Source organism: Chelonia mydas, chromosome 3 (assembly GCF_015237465.2).
Source record: "Chelonia mydas isolate rCheMyd1 chromosome 3, rCheMyd1.pri.v2, whole genome shotgun sequence".
Classification (NCBI taxonomy): domain Eukaryota; kingdom Metazoa; phylum Chordata; order Testudines; family Cheloniidae; genus Chelonia; species Chelonia mydas.
Window position 1 is genome coordinate 172,475,669 of NC_057851.1, and position 19,584 is coordinate 172,495,252.

Sequence of the window (19,584 nt, forward strand, 5' to 3'; positions counted from 1 at the left end):
TTCCACCCTGATTTGTTACTTCGATGCCTGTGCCAGAAAACAATTAAACCCCAACCTCTTTTCTTGCTGTGCAAGCAAGTTTTCAGTCAGACTAAAAAGTATGTTGTTGGTTTTCTGATGCTGGTTCTTCAGGGCAGCTCTGGCAAGCAGTGAGGGAGTTTACACTCTGCCACAGGTATGTCTATACATACCGTGGAGCAGCTGTACTGATACAGCTGCATCGCTGCAGCACATCTGGTGAAGACGATCTAGGCCAAAGGGAGAGAGCTTGCCTGTCAGCATAAAAAAACACCTCCGAAAGTGGCATATGCTACATCGGCAGGAGACGCTCTCCCACCAACATAGCGGTGTGCACATGAACACTTATGCTGGTGTAACTTGTGTCACTCAGGGGGGTGGATTATTCACACCCCCTGAGTGACATCAGTTTTGCCAACATAGGCTGTAGTATAGACATAGCTTTAGTCTGTCTAATTAAAGTTCTTGAGGGAGACTTGCTCCCTGAGAACCAGATGTTGGTGTTTTGGCTGAGATTGCCAAAAGAGGGGATTGCCTGCAGGCTGCATCTAACCATCTCTGTTCAAGGACTGGTGTATGTAATGTAAACCAAACAAGCTGTGCTAAGAATATATTCAAAATCCATGTAAAAGATTTCTCCTCCAAGGGGAAGCTGACCTGCAAGGCCCTGACCTCTGTTACCGCTAAGCAGAGAGGCTGCAATAGAAATGCAGAAGAGTCCCTGCCCTGAAGGCAATTCCTATGTTCCATTGAATTTAATTGGAGTTTTGCCATTTACTTCAGAGGGAAAAAGCACGTTCAGGGGCAGGGACTGTTCTGCATTTGTATTGCCTCAAGAACTGAGATGACTCCACAAAGCCGCGGCAGCGTTTTAACGTGGCTTGTGTAGTCATGGCACAGTGCTGGGAGGGAGCTCCACGAGGTGCGTAGCTACCACCTCCATGAGGGGCGTAGCTACCAGCGCTGGGAGCATGGCTTCCAGAGCTGGTGCACTGTATATACTGGCATGTTACAGCGCTGAAAACTTGCAGCACTCAGGAGGGTGTTTTTTCACACCCCTGAGCGAGAAAGTTGTAGCGCTGTAAAGTGCCAGTGTAGACAAGCCCTAACATTTGTCATAGCACCAAGTTAACCACCAAAGCCCACCTGGCCTATCGTGCAACCCATTGTAAACAAACTGGTGGACAGGCGCTATCTTCTATCTTAAAGTGTGCTCATCAACAAGTAGGTGCAGGTTATGGGGTTGTTTAGTTAAGCAGTGGGAACAGAGATCTGGGATTGTGTACCTAGAAAGTAGGCACTCCTAGGAAGGGTTCAGGGGGAGGAGGCAAAACAAAATGTTAGGTGAGGCACAGGTGGGGTGGATAGAGCAATAAGACAGGTAGGGCAGGATTTTCAGAAGAACTGAACACCCACAATTCTACCTGACAGCAATGGGAGCTGCAGGTGATCAACACCATTCAAAATTAGGCCCTGGGTTGAAAGGGTGCGCAGCAGGAACAAAATATGGTAAGAGGGCTAGCTTGAGAAGAGGGTCTTAGTAAGACTGTCTTCAAGGCATTCTTGAGCTGGAGAAGATATTCCCAGGAGCAAAGCCACTGGAGATGAGGTTGCAGTAGGCAGGGAGGGATCAATATAGCATATACAATTAAAGAAAGAGAAACTAATAAGAGATACAGTCCTCTCAGTGTTCTGGGCATATCACACTCAGTGAACACTTAGGGCTTATTATAAGGTCCTTGTAATGTGCTATCATTTATCACTGATATTTTGTAATGGTTTTTTCCTCCAATTCAGACACAACTAGAGTCATAACATTCCCAGGGTTAAAACGGTGCTTAACTGTATAACTTATGCATGAATGGACAGTTTAACTATGTCAGTTATTCAGGAGGAAAATACAATATGTTGATTATATGGCACATCTCTAGATTAAGAAGGTATTATAACTGTAGCATCTTGCTTTTACCTATCAGAAATATCTCTATGTGCATTAGCTAGGAAATACGCAGATGAAAAATTCTGCAGATGCAGTTAAAACCCAATGATGAGCCAAAACCTGTGCAGTTATCTAAGTTTGCTGACGCTTTCAAAACAAAATGATGACTAAATGGCAATGTGTACTCAAAACAATGAGTGACATAGACGATGAATAGGACTTTAGGCACTATTTAACACAGTAAAGCCATAGCCTGAATACCATAATGCTGATTACTTAAATGCATTATGCAGGCAGTATAATCTAGCAGTCAGTAATATGTCTGTGAGGAGGAAGACATTTATTCTATCATTTTAAACTGAGTTTCAGGCAGAGTGATTTACAAGATCACACTTTTTCTAATTCCCCAGATAGAATACCTACATTTGTTTGTAATTATATATTATTCATCTTGACTGAGGTTCATTAAACTGATTTTATTTGCCACTTGGTTAAAATGATAAAAGGCTCACCTTTTGGCCCAATTTCAACCTCCCCTCCTTCAACAGAGTAATGGCAATGTCATGATGTTGAATGAAATTCTCATGACCTGGAAATAAGTGTAGATTTCAGATACACAGATATCCTTCTGAGCATCCACTGCTTTCAGTTACAAATGTCACACCAAATCTGCCTTTCCTAGTGCCATGATGCTAATAATTAAGTGCTTTACACTTACATAGTGTCTTTCATCTTAGAATCACAAAGTGGTGTCTGAGGGTGGATAAGCATTGTTATCCCTACTTTATACATGTGGAAGCCAAGGCAGAGAGGTAAAATACCTCACCCGCAGTCACAGACTAGCCCTGCAAAGGGATCTATAAAACCATGCTGAGTTCTGCTGAAGTAGATGGGACTGTGCTCAGGCATAAGTGTCTACATGGTGGCTCCCTCTGCAGAATGTGGGCATAAGTCAGAGAGAGGACTGGAACAGAACCCAGGTGTCCCCATTCTTGTCCCTTGATTGAACCACTGTATGTTTGGAAATAGTAGAAACAAGAAAGTCACCATGGAAATGTAAGGCATGAATAAATATAAGTCCAGTCTCCACAGCCTAGGTATGTGCAAGGCACACACTGTTTGCTTCCTTTCTAGCAACCCCAGCCTGGTCCTGGAGAGAGGTTTTTTCTGTGGAGGTAGTAATAGTTCCATTTCCATGGTATTTATAATGCTTAGGCCTAAGACTCTCTTCATGTACACATGATGGTTTTATGTAGAAGACATTTGATAGATAACTTTAGCGTAAACTTGCATGGCATCATGACAGGGGAAGAGGGGACTGCACCAGCAAGCTCCTTTGCTCTTTTCTTTTTACAAATTACAGTTGTTTTAGGAAAATGATGATTTTAGGAAAAGGAAGTCAGCCAGGCAAGAAAATAATTTAAAAAAAAGAAATCAGAGCTTGCAAGTTTCTTAGCTAAGAGAACAAAGACACCTTTAAAAGACACATCTTCTGATTAAAGGCATGTAAAGGGGAAGCCAAAACAAAACAATGTCCCCTTTAAGCAGGTCTCAGAGAAGGAGCAATCTTAGCATTCATAAGGCCCTGACCTCAGAGCCCTGGTTCATAGCTCCTAAACTGAGAGTCAGCAAGCAAAAATCTCTGGGCTCACTCAGGCTAGTCCCATTGGAGAACACAAGCAGACCAGGCAACCTACATAGCCATTAACACCCTCTCTTAATCCACTTCCTTTTCCTGTTTAGATGGACACAGCTTAGGGTGGGAGAGGGGCTTCCTTGATTACACCCAGGCTGTTTTGGTAGTAGGCTCCAGCATGTCCCTTAAAGGGGTACTACACTTCTTCACAAGGCCAACCTTAATTCTTTAAATAATTTCTCTGAAATAATTTCAAGAGGTCCACAGGTATAGAGCAACTTGTAGCATTGGAGCCTGAAAAGGGTTTGATCTGTGGTTCTTAACCTATTTAGCATTGTGGGCCTCATATGCAGCTCTCTGTGGGTTATGTGGGCTGCATCCACACAATATATATCATTAGGATTGCCAACTTTCTAATTACACAAAACTGAACACCCCTGCCAGACCCCTTCCCTGAGGCCCCTCTCCCGCCCTGCCCCTTCTCCAAGGCCCCACCCCTACTCACTCCATCCCCCCTCCCTCTGTTGCTTGCTCTCCCCCACCCTCACTCACTTTCATTGGGCTGGAGCAGGGGGTTGGGGTACGGTAGGAGGTGAGGACTGTGGCTAGGGGTGTGGACTCTGGGGTGGGGCCAGGGATGCGGGGTTTGGGGTGCAGGAAGGGGCTTTGGGCTGAGGCAGGAAGTTGGGGTGCAGGAGGAGGTGTGGTGTACAGGAGGGGGCTCAGGGCTGGGAGTTGTGGTATGGGAGGGGATGGGGTGTAGGAGGGAGGGAGGGGTGTGGGCTTTGGGAGGGAGTTAGGGTATAGGAGGGTGTTCAGGGTGCAGGCTCCGGCCAGGTGGCATGTCCCTGAAGTCCCTAGGCACAGGGGTGGCCAGTGGGCTCTGCACACTGCCCATGCCTGCAGCTCCTATTGGCCATGATTCCTGGCCAATGGGAGCTGCGGAGCCGGCACTTGGGGCGAAGGCAGCACGCAGAGCCCCCATGGTCACCCTTGTGCCTCCGAGTCGGACATGCTGGCTGCTCCCAGGAACCGTGCAGAGTCAGGGCAGGCAGGGAGCCTGCCTTAGCCCCGCTGCACCGCTGACCGGACTTTTAGCAGCCCGATCAGCAGTGCTGACTAAAGCCACCAGGGTCCCTTTTCGACCCTGCATTCCAGTTGAAAACCGGACGCCTGGCAACCCTATATATACTATCTGTACATCTGCCAAAAAAAAAAGGCTTTGTTCAATGACAGCACTGCCATTCAAATCGAGATAGTACCTTTCATTTCAACACTGGCAAATGTCTACCGAAAGCTGAGCGCCCGGAAGCGCGGCTACAGAACCTGCCTGCAAAGACGGGGAGCCCTGCCTGGTGCAGGGTAAACCCCCAGCCAAAGGCTGCCCCCCTCCAGCCAGGGACTGTCCCCAGTCACCCCATGCACCTAGGCCCCTAGCCAAGGGCTGCCCCCCATGCACCCAGCCCCTCCCCAGACTGCCCCTGGCCAGGGAATACCCCCATCACACAACCCCCCTGGGACTGTCTTCCCAGTATTCAGACTCCCCAACACTGGGCTGGCACATGTGTCTGCCCTACATAGACAGGATGCCCTCTCCAGGACAGAACAGTCCCTGCAAGGAACTGCCCTCTCCAGCACCCAGCCCCCTACCTAGGGACTGCCCCCCAGTTCAGCACCCAACCCCTGTAAAGACTTCCCTCATCCAGGGATTGTGCCGCAGTATGGAGCCCCCCCTCATGCAGGGACTGCCTCCAGCCACCAGTACCCCACCTAGAGTCTGTCTCCCATGCACCAGCTGCATCCTCATCCGCATGCCCCAGCCCCCTGCACCCTCCTCCCAGTGCCTGCTGGTCTCCTACCTTGGCTGCAGGTACTCAGCCATGCACTCTGCCCTGCTGGGGGTGCCTGCTGGGGAGCCTGCTTCAGCCAAGGTCACCGCAAACCTGTTGGGGGTGGGGCGCTGAGCACCCTGGGAAGCTGACACTGATGGTCCTGATCCTGCTGGGGGGCTGATGCTGGGCTTGATCCTGCACCACCCCATTTCCCCTCCCCCCCAGCTCTGTGCCTGGGACAGGTGCCCCTCCTGCTCTGCCCTATTTATGGCCCTGAGGATATTACATGGGCCACAGCTGTGTGCTGATGGAGCTGCAGGTTGAGAACACTGACTTGGATTCTGTATTCTTTGTTGAGGCAAAACTCCCAGTGATTTTGCTCAACTAGGGACTGCAGGACAAGTCTGGTTCTGCTTTCTAATACTCTACTAGATGAACTAGACCAGTAAAGTGTTTAGTTTCACTGCGCTTTCTTTTGGCCAAGAAACTTAAAGTCATCAGAGCTCTATGAAGGTGCAGGGACTGCTTGCAAGACGGGCCACCCTGTGTAAAGGGAGGCCAGGAGCTTTGAACCTTTCAGATTGTTCTAAAATATGAACTATTTCCATGCTTGACATAAAGGCCAATTTATTCTTGTTGTTTTACAGCTGCACAAACAGCATTAGGTTAAATACAGTGGGGAAAATTCTGCTGTCATTTATATCTGTGCAACCCCATTGCCCTCAGGGCAGTAGGGCAGAATGTAGACTTCTGCCTTCAGTTTCTAGTCGGTGGTGTGCTCTATTCCCTAAACCATTTACTCCTGTTGATTAGTAACACACATTTTATCCTCTTCACCGGGGTGACTGGAAAGAAAAGTTAGAAAGGGCAAACAGAAAGGTTAGTCAAGCCCTGTAGTAAGTCTGCTGCTTCCAGCCTTTCTAGCAGCTCCACTGCTCCGCAACTGTTATAGCAGTGCTCTTCACTTATTGGTTGCCTTTATGTTCTATTTGTATGACATTTGTACAGTTGGCAGTGCAGTCAGGTTAAGTGTGCACTACGTGTGTGCACAGCTGGTCAGTAAAGCAAAGGAAAGCTCACAGGAGAAAAGACAAGTTTTAAATGCTTAGTTGCCTTTTTTTAACCCTAGTGTTTCTATGTATTTATTTTCATTTTAAAAATACTGCCTTGAGCATGTGCAGAGACTAATAGTCATAGTAATTGGAAATCGCTCTGATAAGGAATATAGTTTAATGTTGCGTAATACAAATTTGCCCCATAACAAATATTGGAATAAATGTAACTCCCCCTTTCATCCCACAGGTAAAATTCAGAATAAAAAGCTGGGCTTTGCACCATGCCCTGAAGGTTAACACACTCCCGCTCTGTTGGAGCAAAGAAGGAACAGAGTCTAGCATTTGAGAGCCTTCAACTGAAAATGGCCCTGAAGTACTGAATCTTCGCAATGTTAGTAAGAGCAAATCAGCCAATGTCAGTGCCACTGTCACAAGTGTAAAAGCAGTTTCTTAGGGAGCTAACGCTTAATACTGCCAGCTTGAATTACACCTGAAAGCCAATAGGAAAGTCTATTGAGCATTGGTGTAACGTACTCTCAACTCTACTAAGCATTCAGGCCACTACAAGCCAAAGCAGCTATAGCTTCTGAGTACAGCAGGTTGGAACATTTTGACTAAATATATTTTTATCAAAATATGCTGTTCTGGCAAAGCTGAAACTTTTTTTGAGACTTACTGATTGCAGCAGAATCTTCAACGGGAAGGTTTCTAAGGTGTAGGGTGGAATAGCTGATCGCCTCTGACGAGAGACAGAGAGGAATAAAAAAACCTGATAATTTCCATCCAAAAATGGACAAGTTGACACAATTCTATTTCATGAAAATGTTCAAAAAGTTTTTTTTTCATTCCAGTGTGGAACAAAAAACATATGTAAGAAAATAAAAAGTAGTCACACAATGGAATTGTTGTTCTCCAGCCAGTTCTACTTCTGAGCAAGTACAAGAATCCAATCAAGTGTCAAGGAGACATCAGTAATTGTGGCAAGGTACACATCCAAGAGAAATGACTGAATTCTTCTCACCAAACACAGATGGAAATGTCAACAAGGTCTCCATCCTTCAGAGGAAAATGAATCACGTACCATACAGTTTACGCATGGGAGTCTTTCAATTGATACCTGATGGTTTGCATAGTCATGGAAGATCCCATTTTGCTTTTTAAAGAGCAGGTATTAGCCCCAGTGTCCTTAGACAACATTTCCTAATCCCCTTCATAAATGTTGTCTAGTGTGAGGAGAATGGGAAATTGTGGCCAAGGACATTGGGGCAAACACCCACTCTTTAAAAAAGCACCATGGGATTTTCCATGGCCGACATACCAGATGGCTGCTATGCTCCATTCCAGAGGCGGCTGCATTTCAAAGCTGGTTTGTAAGTTTATTGATTTGGAATACAAGGCACTATATATATAAATATAAAATTTGGTAGTAGAAGCAGTCTCCCTAATTGTGGAATCAGACTGTTAACATGTTCTCAAGTACCCAGGAATTCATTCTGACCAGACTTGGATATTTATATAATTTTAAAAACTAGCAAGATCCCATGGTCCAGAAAACCAGCTACTGCATCAGCTATTTGAGAACAGCTATTTTAGCCAAAATAGCTTTCTTCTACCGTGACCTTGCATGGTAAACCTTATTCAGTTATGTTTGCATCTGTGCAATATATTCTAATTCTGAGGTAGGAATAATAGAACCACTTCTGACCCTTACAGTAACTGGTAGGGTTAGGGTGTGGTGAGAATTAATTAGTTAATAATGTTTGTGTAGTGCTTTGAATATGCCCAGTGGTAAAGGAATGCTAATTACAATATTGCTATTCTGTACAGCATGCAATAGTTTTTGAATTATGGCCCCTTTAGATCTGTTTCCGCTTTTCTTCCAGTACATGCCAACGTCCCTCTCAAATCAGTATCCACAGTACTTTTCAGCTTGTAGTGCTGTGCAGCTATGTATTAATCAGTAAGCTGTTTTGACTGATCCGGTTCTCTCTGTCTAGTAAGAAGATTCTACCAGCAAACACGCATACAGTATTCTAAGAATAAAGAATGCTGGGAAAGGCAGCTCCAAAGGACATCAGGAAAATAACAAGTGACAGATTGGTGTCACGTAAGAGAAAGTATGCCAGTGAATACCATCATGCTTTTCTGTGTAACATGGCTGAAGACTGATTAGGTGTAACATAATATTCATATTACCTCTGATAATAGTACACAGTAAGGACTGACAATAAGCAGCATAATAGAAGATTAATCCATCTTCCATCTGCTAAAATGCTTTCTCATTTTGAGTGCACAGCTTAATGGTGTTTGTTATTCCCTAATCCTGTATATCAATATTATCTCTGTATTGGAAGTATTAATAGTGCCATATGCACATCTATGGCTAACATGACTGGTCAGCATTTCCATTTGCACCCTCTCTTTTCAAGTGTTTATACTTTAGTAATGAGAATACTCCCTGAGCTACATTGTGCATACAAAAATCTCTCTGCATATACATATGTTTGTGTCTGTGTGTTGGCTATTTAGCAGGATGCTCCCATTTTCATTAACACAGGGCTCATAATTTATTTTTTACTTTAGTCCTTGGAGTTTCATGGTGCATACATTAACCCATTGTGAAAGAACACAAATAGAACTAGAGACAGAATTATGTGAAGAAAATTAACACTTTGAAGAGAACTTTGCTGTAACTTATAAGTAGGGAGGACAGACTTTAAAACAGTTCTAACACCATTTAAATAGTACCAGTTTTCAGGGTATGGAGATTTTTTTAAGTTATATGTACTCAGCCAATATCTACTTTCTGGATTTTCAGAGCTGCTGAGAACCCATGGCCCAGTGATGGAGTTTTTGGGTGCTCCGAAGCTCTAAAAATCAAGCCTTATAATTTTTTTATACGAGTGAATGGAATAGCGAGGAAAACTGGGGTAGGCTCTTGAACTCTATGTATCCAATCTAACCTAATCTAATCTAAAAAGAAAAGGAGGACTTGTGGCACCTTAGAGACTAACAAATTTATTTGAGCGTAAGCTTTCGTGAGCTACAGCTTACTTCATCGGATGCATTCAGTGGAAAATACAGTGGGGAGCTTTATATACACAGAGAACATGAAACAATGGGTGTTACCATACACACTGTAAGAAGAGTGATCAGGTAAGGTGAGCTATTACCAGCAGAAGAGCGGGGGGAGGGGGGGGAAACCTTTTGTAGTAACAATCAAGGTGGGCCATTTCCCGCAGTTGACAAGAACGTCTGAGAAACAGCGGGGGGTTGGGGGGGGGCGGGGCGGGAATAAACATGGGGCAATACCGCTATGCCTACCTACATGCCTCCAGCTTTCATCCAGACCACACCACATGATCCATTGTCTACAGCCAAGCTCTAAGATACAACCACATTTGCTCCAACCCCTCAGACAGAGACAAACACCTACAAGATTTCTATCAAGCACGCTTACAACTACAATACCCACCGGCTGAAGTGAAGAAACAGATTGACAGAGCCAGAAGAGTACCCAGAAGTCACCTACTACAGGACAGGCCCAACAAAGAAAATAACAGAACGTCACTAGCCATCACCTTCAGCCCCCAACTAAAACTTCTCCAACGCATCATCAAGGATCTACAACCTATCCTGAAGGATGACCCATCGCTCTCACAGATCTTGGGAGACAGGCCAGTCCTTGCCTACAGACAGCCCCCCAACCTGAAGCAAATACTCACCAGAAACCACACAACAGAACCACTAACCCAGGAACCTATCCTTGCAACAAAGCCTGTTGCTAACTGTGTCCACATATCTATTCAGGGGACACCATCGTAGGACCTAATCACATCAGCCACGCTATCAGAGGCTCGTTCACCTGCACATCTACCAATGTGATATATGCCATCATGTGCCAGCAATGCCCCTCTGCCATGTACATTGGCCAAACTGAACAGTCTCTATGTAAAAGAATAAATGGACACAAATCAGACGTCAAGAATTATAACATTCAAAAACCAGTCGGAGAACACTTCAATCTGTTTGGTCACTCGATAAAGTATTTTTATACTTTAGTAAGACCTAAAAGTTGCAATTCTTCAAAAAAAAAAAACTTCAAAAACAGACTCCAACGAGAGACTGCTGAATTGGAATTAATTTGCAAACTGGATACAATTAACTTAGGCTTGAATAAAGACTGGGAGTGGATGGGTCATTACACAAAGTAAAACTATTTCCCCATGTTTATTCCCCCACCCCTCACTGTTCCTCAGACGTTCTTGTCAACTGCTGGAAATGGCCCACCTTGATTATCACTACAAGAGGTTTCCCCCCCGCTCCTGCTGGTAATAGCTCACCTTAAGTGATCACTCTCATTACAGTGTATGGTAACACCCATTGTTTCATGTTCTCTATGTATATAAATCTCCTCACTGTATTTTCCACTGAATGCATCCGATGAAGTGAGCTGTAGCTCATGAAAGCTTATGCTCAAATAAATTTTTCCCAGATATGTAAGTAGATCAGGAAATGTCTAGGAAGGTGCGATCAGGTTTATCCCCTTTTATTTTTTTATGGCTTGTGGACTTCTGTGTGCTAACCCCAGGTTCTTTTGTTTTGCTTGTTACCTTTAATCTGGACCTCAAGAAACTATTCTTAATGCTTAATTCTTGTATTTGCTTTTTTTAAATCTAGCAATAGCCTAAGTTCCCCTATTTTCTTTCTTTTGTTTTTTTAATAAAATTTACCTTTTTTAAGAACAGAATTGGATTTTTGTGTCCTAAGAGGTTTATATACATGTTGTTTAATTAGCTGGTGGCAACAGCTTATTTCCTTTGTTTTTCTTCTCAGCTCTTCCCCAGAGGTGGGGGTGTGAAAGGACTTGAGGGTACCCCACAGGAAGGAATTCCTAAGTGTGCCCTCCTGGACTGTCAAAGGGGTTTTGTACTCGGGTGGTGTCAGCATCTACCAAGCCAAGGTCAGAGAAAAGCTGTAACCTTGGAAATTTAATACAAGCCTGGAGTGGCCAGAATTAATTTTTAGAGTCCTTGCGGGCCCCCAACTTCTGCACTTGAAGTGCCAGAGCGGGGAATCAGCCTTGACAGATGCAATTGCAGGATCAGGACCTTAATTTCAACTATAGCTCATTTCCATGTGTATCTACTGTCCTTTCTGCTCTCTGCCTTTCTCTCCATAACTTTACTTAACACAATAATAAAGCAATCCAGCTGAAAATGCTTTGGCCTGTGTGGTGTATCAGTGTAATAGGTATTGTCATAGAAGTTGTAAATCTTTTAGGCCTTGGAAATGCAAGATATACTCATCAGACAGAGGATGTTTCAGCTGTTGAACTGATATTACACTTGGTCTTTGCCATTTACAGTTTGAATTGAACAAGGATTATTCATTATGACTTCAACAAAGAGTGCTTGTGGATAATTACAAAAGCCGTGTGTAGTTTGAACAATAATAATCTATAAATAACTCTTGTAATACGAGAATGAAATCTTCAGAGACTTATGTACAAAAGACCCAGTGAAAATAAATCTGGTTGTCAGCAGAAATACAAAGTTCTATATACATCTTGTGGTTCACGTGATAGCCAATCTCAAATATGCTGTGTTATGAAATTTAAAAAATGAATTTAATGCTTGAGGATGGTGGTGTATCAATGCCATCAGGACTAGTCAGTCCTATCTGTATCTATATATCTCTAGAACATGTATGGATCAGCCAGTGGAGATGGCAGTGTAAGTTTCCACACAAAGCCTGCCAGTATGCTTTACTCCTGATTTGGCAGGACCATATCTAGGATTGAGGAAGTTCAGCCTCTGTAATGATGTATTTCTTGGCCTCTTTGCCTTAAATATCAAAAAAGACTTATCCAAGTGCTTAACTTTAAGCATTCACTTCAGTGGGACTACCGGTGCTCAATATGACATACTTGGTTAAGTCTGTGCAGGATCAGGTCTTAAGTGATAACCCTAGTTAGTGGTGATTTTTGTGATGCAAATGCCTGGCCATTAGCTATGAGACTAAAGCCATCAACTCATATCATATAGGTCACCATGAAGAAATCAGATGGAAGTAACTTAGTCAACATTGATCCTGGCTGGGATTGGACAAAAGATCTATGAAAGACTATATATCTCTAAATCCCTTATCTTGAGCTACCCAGACATCATTATGGAAAGTTTTTAATCAGACTTGGCTGGGTACATTTTATAAGGCAAAATACATTTATTTTAGAACACTTGCTACAGCATTAACTAATTATTACAAATAATACAAGAGAAGTTTACAATTCATAGCATATAGGATATACTACTGAATGTTGCTGTGATCCTGTTTAAAGATTACTTAAAGTAGTTAAACATTTTTAATTATGTCACAGTGAAATGTAAGTTGTTTTTTAATTGTTTGTTTTTTAATCTATATAAATCAAATATTGGGCAAAGACTAGGTTCTTTATGATCATGTCTTACAAATTTCACTGTGCACTAGAATTTTCTGATTTTGTATATTTTTATTGATTTTTTTATACTTCCTTCTAAGTAAATTCTATACAGATTGGCAATGTTGGTAAAGATTCACATTGTGAAATTTCTGATACAGTAACTGACAGCCCTACATTATGTAAAAGGGGTATTTTTATACTTTAGTAAGAAGCAGACATAAAAAAAGTGCTGTCATGCTATTTCACGGAGGCACAGAAATTACTATGCAGCTGAAGCATTATAATTTTGTGCTTAAAGATTTCTTCCTCCATTAGTATCTCGTGCTAAATCCTGAGAAATCAAGCCTGGAGATCTCCTTCTCATTAAAAAAGTTGGTTCGGTCTATGCGAGAACTGGGACTTCCAACTTTACTCAGCCAGGCCTTCCTGAAAAACAAAATAAAAATAAAAGTATGTTAGAATAAAATGAACTGCACGAGTGGCATTTGCTCTTCTGTTGTGCTTTCTATTTAAAAGGCTTATGAAGTTCAGCTTTTCAATGCGGAAATTAGTCCTGATAAATGGTTTCCAAATATGTTGTTATCTCCCTCAGCTGTTTTTCCCCTTTTCTCTTTACAAGTAAGATAAAACTATTTAAATAGTAAATAAAATTGTCAGTGTTTCAAAACACATTGTAGAATATTACATACAATTAAATCTAGACTCTGAACAAAATTTCAGCTGAAGTAGGCTCCTTAAGGGTGTATTATTAAAATGACAGGTTTCAGAGTAGCAGCCGTGTTAGTCTGTATCCGGAAAAAGAAAACGAGGACTTGTGGCACCTTAGAGACTAACAAATTTATTTGAGCATAAGCTGAAGTGAGCTGTAGCTCACAAAAGCTTATGCTCAAATAAATTTGTTAGTCTCTAAGGTGCCACAAGTACTCCTTTTCTTATTAAAATGAGTACTCAGTTTTACCTATTTTAATTATGTCATTCATTATAATAGTATGTGTTTACAAAGTTAATAGAGTACTCATTGCAAGCACCCGAGGACTATATACAATTAAAAAAAACAGTAACAAGAAAGGATTATAATACCCTGGAATGTTTGAGTGGGTCAGAGAAACCTTAAATCAAACAGCATACAAACTACATTAAGAGAACATTATTGAGTTGCAAAGTCAAGTATTAAAAAGTTAGGAAATGCCAGAATTTAGGCTGTCTGTGCAACATTAATTCTGCCCTTGCATGCATGTGCGTAATGAACAGTCTTTAATTACATAAACACATTGTTTTCCCTCCAAATGACACTGAAATTAATAGGACTACTCCTGGAGTAAGGTACTACTCAGCGTGAGTAAGAGTGGCAGAATCTGGCCTTTAGTTAATTCTTTGTTCCAGATAAGAATGAGCAAACCTTTCCAAATTTCTGTTTTCACAATACACTGTACAAATATGGTGCAGAAAAGTTTTTCTAAATTATCATCCTTCTCAGCATCACTCACAGTAAATGGATCTGAAATGATTTGTCAACACTTAAACTTCCTAAGGGTTTAATTTATCTTATTTATTTGAGAGAATAAAATTTGTTAAAGTATTTTTATTTGTTTGGTTGGTTGGTTTTTTTTACCTTGCCATGAGGTACTTTGACACTGCATGCCATATTCTTCATAATGATATTCTTATAATATGATTATAGCATAATTATGATGCACTTTATGCAAAATCGATCACATGAGATGTCATTGGAAAAGTTATTATTCACTGAATATTTTTATCCTATTTGAATGCATGTATCATTTTTCTATCTGAAGTTATGAATATTGACTATGTATCTGTATTTCAAATGTAGTTACAGTTGGGTAATGCTCACTAGGCAAGATGTTTTCAGTCTAGCTAGCTGGTTGGGAAAGGCCTATTCAGGGTAATGAGCCATTAGGGAAAACAATAGGCCTTAGGAGAAGCTTATGCCCCACCTGGTAAGCCTTCCTGAGAGTACTCCAGACAGCCTGTAAGTAATGGCTGCTATGACTCCACAAGGGCATGTGACCAGGCCACATGACTCCGGACATTTTGGGGTGTCAGTGTTTTTCTATAAACTGAGTTTGGGACAAAAGGTTCCTGCCATATGCTAAAGCTATATGAGGCAGGGAGTGACATCATCTTTTGCTCTTCACTCCCCCACAAGAAGACTCCTGGAAATACCTGAGGAATAAAGACTGAACTGGGGAAGTGCTGGACCCCGGCTGAAGGGATCTCTAGCTTGCATATGAAAAACCTGAGGATTCCAAGCTGTAAAGCAAGTACAGCTTGTTCCTTAAGAATCTGCAAGCCTGCTTGTACCCCAGCAGTCAGGGTGAGAAACTGCTAATTCATATCCAATCTATCTAGTATGTTAAGTTTAGTCTGCATTTTTTGTTTATTTGCTAGGTAATCTGCTTTGATCTGTTTGATATCACTTATAATCAATTAAAATCTATCTTTTTGGAATTAATAAATTTATTTTATGCTTTAATCTAAGCCAGTAAATTTGGAGTGAAGTGCTTGGGAGTCTTAGCTCAGGGGCCTGTTGCATTTCTTCTCCACATTGAGGGAGGGATGAACTCTATGAGCTCATGCTGTGCAGTTCCCTGTGCAGTGCAAGATGGTATAATTTTGGGGTTTATACTCCAGTGGGGGGCTGCGTACCTGGGTTATCTTGGCTGTAGCCTCTCTATTGTTGGTTCATGCAGTGTCTGGTCAGAGAGCCTGCATGTAACTGCAGCTGGGTGTGTCCCTGCCTGTGTGAATGCTGGTGGAAGTGTAGGACCGGGAGTGGGTCTGCAGCTTGTCACAGCAGCACAGTGTGAGAGGGAGCCCAGGCTGGTGGGTCACAGGGCTCAGTGGTACCCCAGTTCCAGGTGGCACCCATCCAGGGGGGAACCCGTCACAGTACCAGTTACAGCAAACTCTTGTAAAGTATAAGCTGGCTTTAGCCAAAGCTTCAGGCTACACATTGTATAGTATTGTGCTTTTTGTCTAAAAATGAATACCTCTGCTCCACAAAATACAGTACATCCTGTGTGTGCACTAACAGGATATAAAGATAGGTGATTGACTATTTTTTAGGAACTTACAGATATGAAAATAATGCAAATAACTGATGTGAGATTTAATAATCGTGTTGGGTTTTACTACTAGAATGGCTCTACAAAGATCAAATAATTTCTCAAGATTCTAGATCATACTACAATCTACTAAAGCAAATGCAATAACAAAGTAGAATTCATTTTCTGTGTACTGCATCTAAAGAGGAATGCATTTTACATACATTTTTATTCATGACTAAGACTGTCTTAATTAAGTAATTGTTCACTTAACAAAGCAGTTAAAATATAAGATTTTATTCAATTCAATATGAATTTGAAGAGCTAAAGCAATTAAATTGTTGATTAGTTTTACTGAAAGTTACACTCAGCATTACACAAATAAAATATTCTTGCACTGAGACCAGGGCCAGCTCCAGCCTTTTTGCCGCCCCAAGCAGCGAAGGAAAAAAACAAAACAAAACAAAAAGACTCATTGAGCTGCTGCCGAAGTGCCACCGAAGAGGAAGAGAGGGACTGCAGGGCCCACCGCCGAATTGCCACTGAAGACGCGGACGTGCCGCCCCGATGACGGACGGAGTGCCGCCCCTTTCTATGGGCCTCCCTAGGCACCTGCTTCCTTCGCTGGTGCCTGGAGCCGGCCCTGACTGAGACTTATCTTGATATCTCCACCACGAGAACCACAAATCCATGGAGGCTTTAGACCTTGAACCAACGCATGAAATACACCTGGGACATAGGCCACGTTTTATTATAGCCCTATCAAGAACCTGGGAAAAGTGCTGATAGGAGATCTTTTTATGTTGAATTTCTGACAATTCAATGTAATATCTGAAAGTGCCTCAGAGACCTTTGCTGGCTGTATGGAACAAGAAAGGAGTTTTCTATTGCTTGTATTACAGCTGCAGAAACAATTCAGTGTTGCCACTAAAATGGTTAAATAAAAGCTTGTATTAATGGCCTGGCCCTGGACAACTAAACGTTATCCTTGCGGGCTAGTGTACAGATTCCTGGTTAGTTAGGAATCTCTAGTTCTAAAGGTTAGTTATGAAAGCAAATATGTGCCTAGAGCTCAAGTGTTTTGAGATATAACTTTAGGAGCTGTAAGAATGCACTTGGTGGGTTAGTGAAGCATGCATCCAAGATAGAAACACCCTTATAGGAAGGCTCAAGTGAGGCTAAGTGGAAAGGGAAAGGTCCCTTACAAAATACCACACAGAACTAGGGAGGAGTATGTGTGTTCAGAAGGAACTGTCTGTGAGGACACAAGCTTTGATTTGGTCTATAACTGTTTATTGTAGATCAAATTAATATCCAATCTCTACTAAATGTTTACACAGATTTAGACCCAAAAGAGATTGTTCCCAAGGAGCTATGTGGGTTGTTAGTTGTGTGACTCCAGTGTGGTCACAACTTCTTCACACTGCCACCCTGCATAAACCTTGAAAAATTTACTTTGAACCAGTGCTTATAATGCATAGGTTTTGGTGTCCAGAGGAGGACTCTGTAGGACCTTCCTATCTGCTATGCTTCATTTAAAAATCCAGTGGTATTGTTAGTTATTTTTTTAAAAATAACCATTTGTTCTTTCAGCTCTTTGCCATGCCACCTAGCTTTAATTAATATTCACAAAAATCTAGGGAACAGACCCTGGGAATCCCTACAATTGTCAGACATATGAAGTATACAGAATCTTTGATTTTATTTTTTTAAGACCTCCTTCAAACCCTTTATATGTAACTATAATACATAGTATAATATCATGTATTCATCTGTAAAACAGTTTTGACTAGTATCAAAGTGCTTTGTAGAAAGACACACAATAATGCAAATGTGTAGCAAGAATAATAGAATAAGGTGTGGGGGGGGGGAATATTTTCAAAGGGACTTTAAAAATGGAAAGAGAATTGATAACATGTATATTGTATAGTTTGGTGAATTGCTGGAGCTCATGGCCAGTCTGATTGGGCAAGAAGCAGCGCACATGGATCTGGTTATTAATGCAGATAAAACTAAGTCCCTGGTTATTACTATCACAGTCTCCAACTCCAGATTACAACCAGCTCAGTATTAACCTATCCAGATGGAATAGTGAGCAGATGGCAACTGTCAAATACTAGGGCAGCATCAAAGATGAGTGCTGGAGGATACCTGAAAGACGTGGACACTTGTGTAGCAGCAGCTGCTGCCATGCTTTAGCCCTTTCAGTGGCCTCTGTGGCAATTATAACATCAAACTTGCTATGAAGCTGCAGATCTATAGAGCCATGGTTACACCACCTTTATTGTATGGCAGTGAAACAGGAAGGCTAAGGAGTGGCCACTTGGTGTTTACAATTCTCATAGTCTTTGTCAGCTGCTCCATATTAAGTGACAGGACAAGATTCACAATGAGGTTGTTCATAGCTAAAGCCACCAACCATCTCCATCAACACTGCTTTGGTTTTAGCAACTTTCTTGATATGGTCATGTCACATTTAATAGGATGGAAGACCAATGAATTAAAATGTGTTTACCAAGGAATACTGCTACATAGCCAGTGATCACGTGGTCACCAAAAGCTTCAGTGGATTCCAGTAAGATCACCAATTATGAACATTATGACCCCAAAACCTCTTAATGACCATTGCCAAGGGGGTTACAGGAAAATCCAGATTGTGTTATGTACTCTCTGGTTCACCAAAGAACGTCATATGAGTCCTCAAATGAAAGCTAGTGTCACACTGGTTATTAGTATCTTTGTGAAATTTATGTACAAATACCATGTATTATGTCCCAAATTGATGGCAATAGAAGAGGTTTTAGAACAAATTGATAAACTGAGCCGTAATAAGTCACAAGGACCTGATGGTATTCACCCAAGACTTCTGAAGGAACTCAAATATAAAATTGCAGAATTACTATTGGTAATATGTTTCAGAGTGGTAGCCGTGTTAGTCTGTATCAGCAAAAAGAACGAGGAGTACTTGTGGCACCTTAGAGACTAACAAATTTATATGGGCATAATCTTTCGTGGGCTAAAACCCACTTCATCGGATGCATGCAGTGGAAAATACAGTAGAAAGATATATATATATACACACACAGAGAACATGAAAAAATGGGTGTTGTCATACCAACTATAATGAGATTAATCAATTAAGGTGGTATGATAATAGCCCACCTTAATTGATTAGTCTTGTTATTATTGGTATGGCAACACCCATTTTTTCATGTTCTGTGTGTGTGTATGTATATATATCTTCCTACTGTATTTTCCACTGCATGCATCCGATGAAGTGGGTTTTAGCCCACGAAAGATTATGCCCATATAAATTTGTTAGTCTCTAAGGTGCCACAAGTACTCCTCATTCTTATTGGTAATATGTAATCTATCACTGAAATCAGCATCTGTACCAGATGACTTTAGAAGGTAGTTAATGTAATGCCAATTTTTCAAAATGGCTCCAGAAGAGATCCTGGCAGTTACAAGCCAGTGAGCCTAACTTCAGTACTGGAGACATTGGTTGAAATTATAGTAAAGAACAGAAATACAGATAATCATGATTTGATGGGGGAAGACTCAACACAGTTTTTATAATGAGAAGTCATACCT

At 41.8% G+C, this 19,584-nt stretch overlaps 2 protein-coding genes across 4 annotated transcripts in view; both read right to left on the reverse strand.

Annotated features, from left to right (window-relative positions):
- Positions 1–5,638, reverse strand: part of C3H2orf73 (chromosome 3 C2orf73 homolog) — a 36,870-nt gene extending 31,232 nt beyond the window's left edge. The window contains exons 1-2 of one of the 2 annotated variants that reach the window (XM_043543807.1): positions 5,453–5,636; positions 2,470–2,546 (exon numbers count right to left, since the gene is read on the reverse strand). Coding sequence is in view for 1 of the 2 variants with exons in the window: in XM_037893508.2 (XP_037749436.2) it covers positions 5,453–5,634 (182 nt within the window). In the remaining variant the exon portion in view is untranslated. Of the gene's footprint in view, positions 1–2,469; positions 2,547–5,452 lie in introns of both variants that reach the window. The other variant, XM_037893508.2, reaches the window with a different exon arrangement.
- A 5,615-nt stretch (positions 5,639–11,253) lies between these two features.
- Positions 11,254–19,584, reverse strand: part of ACYP2 (acylphosphatase 2) — a 139,380-nt gene continuing 131,049 nt past the window's right edge. For both annotated transcript variants that reach the window (XM_037895881.2, XM_037895878.2), the window contains one exon: positions 11,254–13,348. In XM_037895881.2, the coding sequence (XP_037751809.1) occupies positions 13,331–13,348 (18 nt within the window). In that variant the 3' untranslated portion in view covers positions 11,254–13,330. The remainder of the gene's footprint in view (positions 13,349–19,584) is intronic.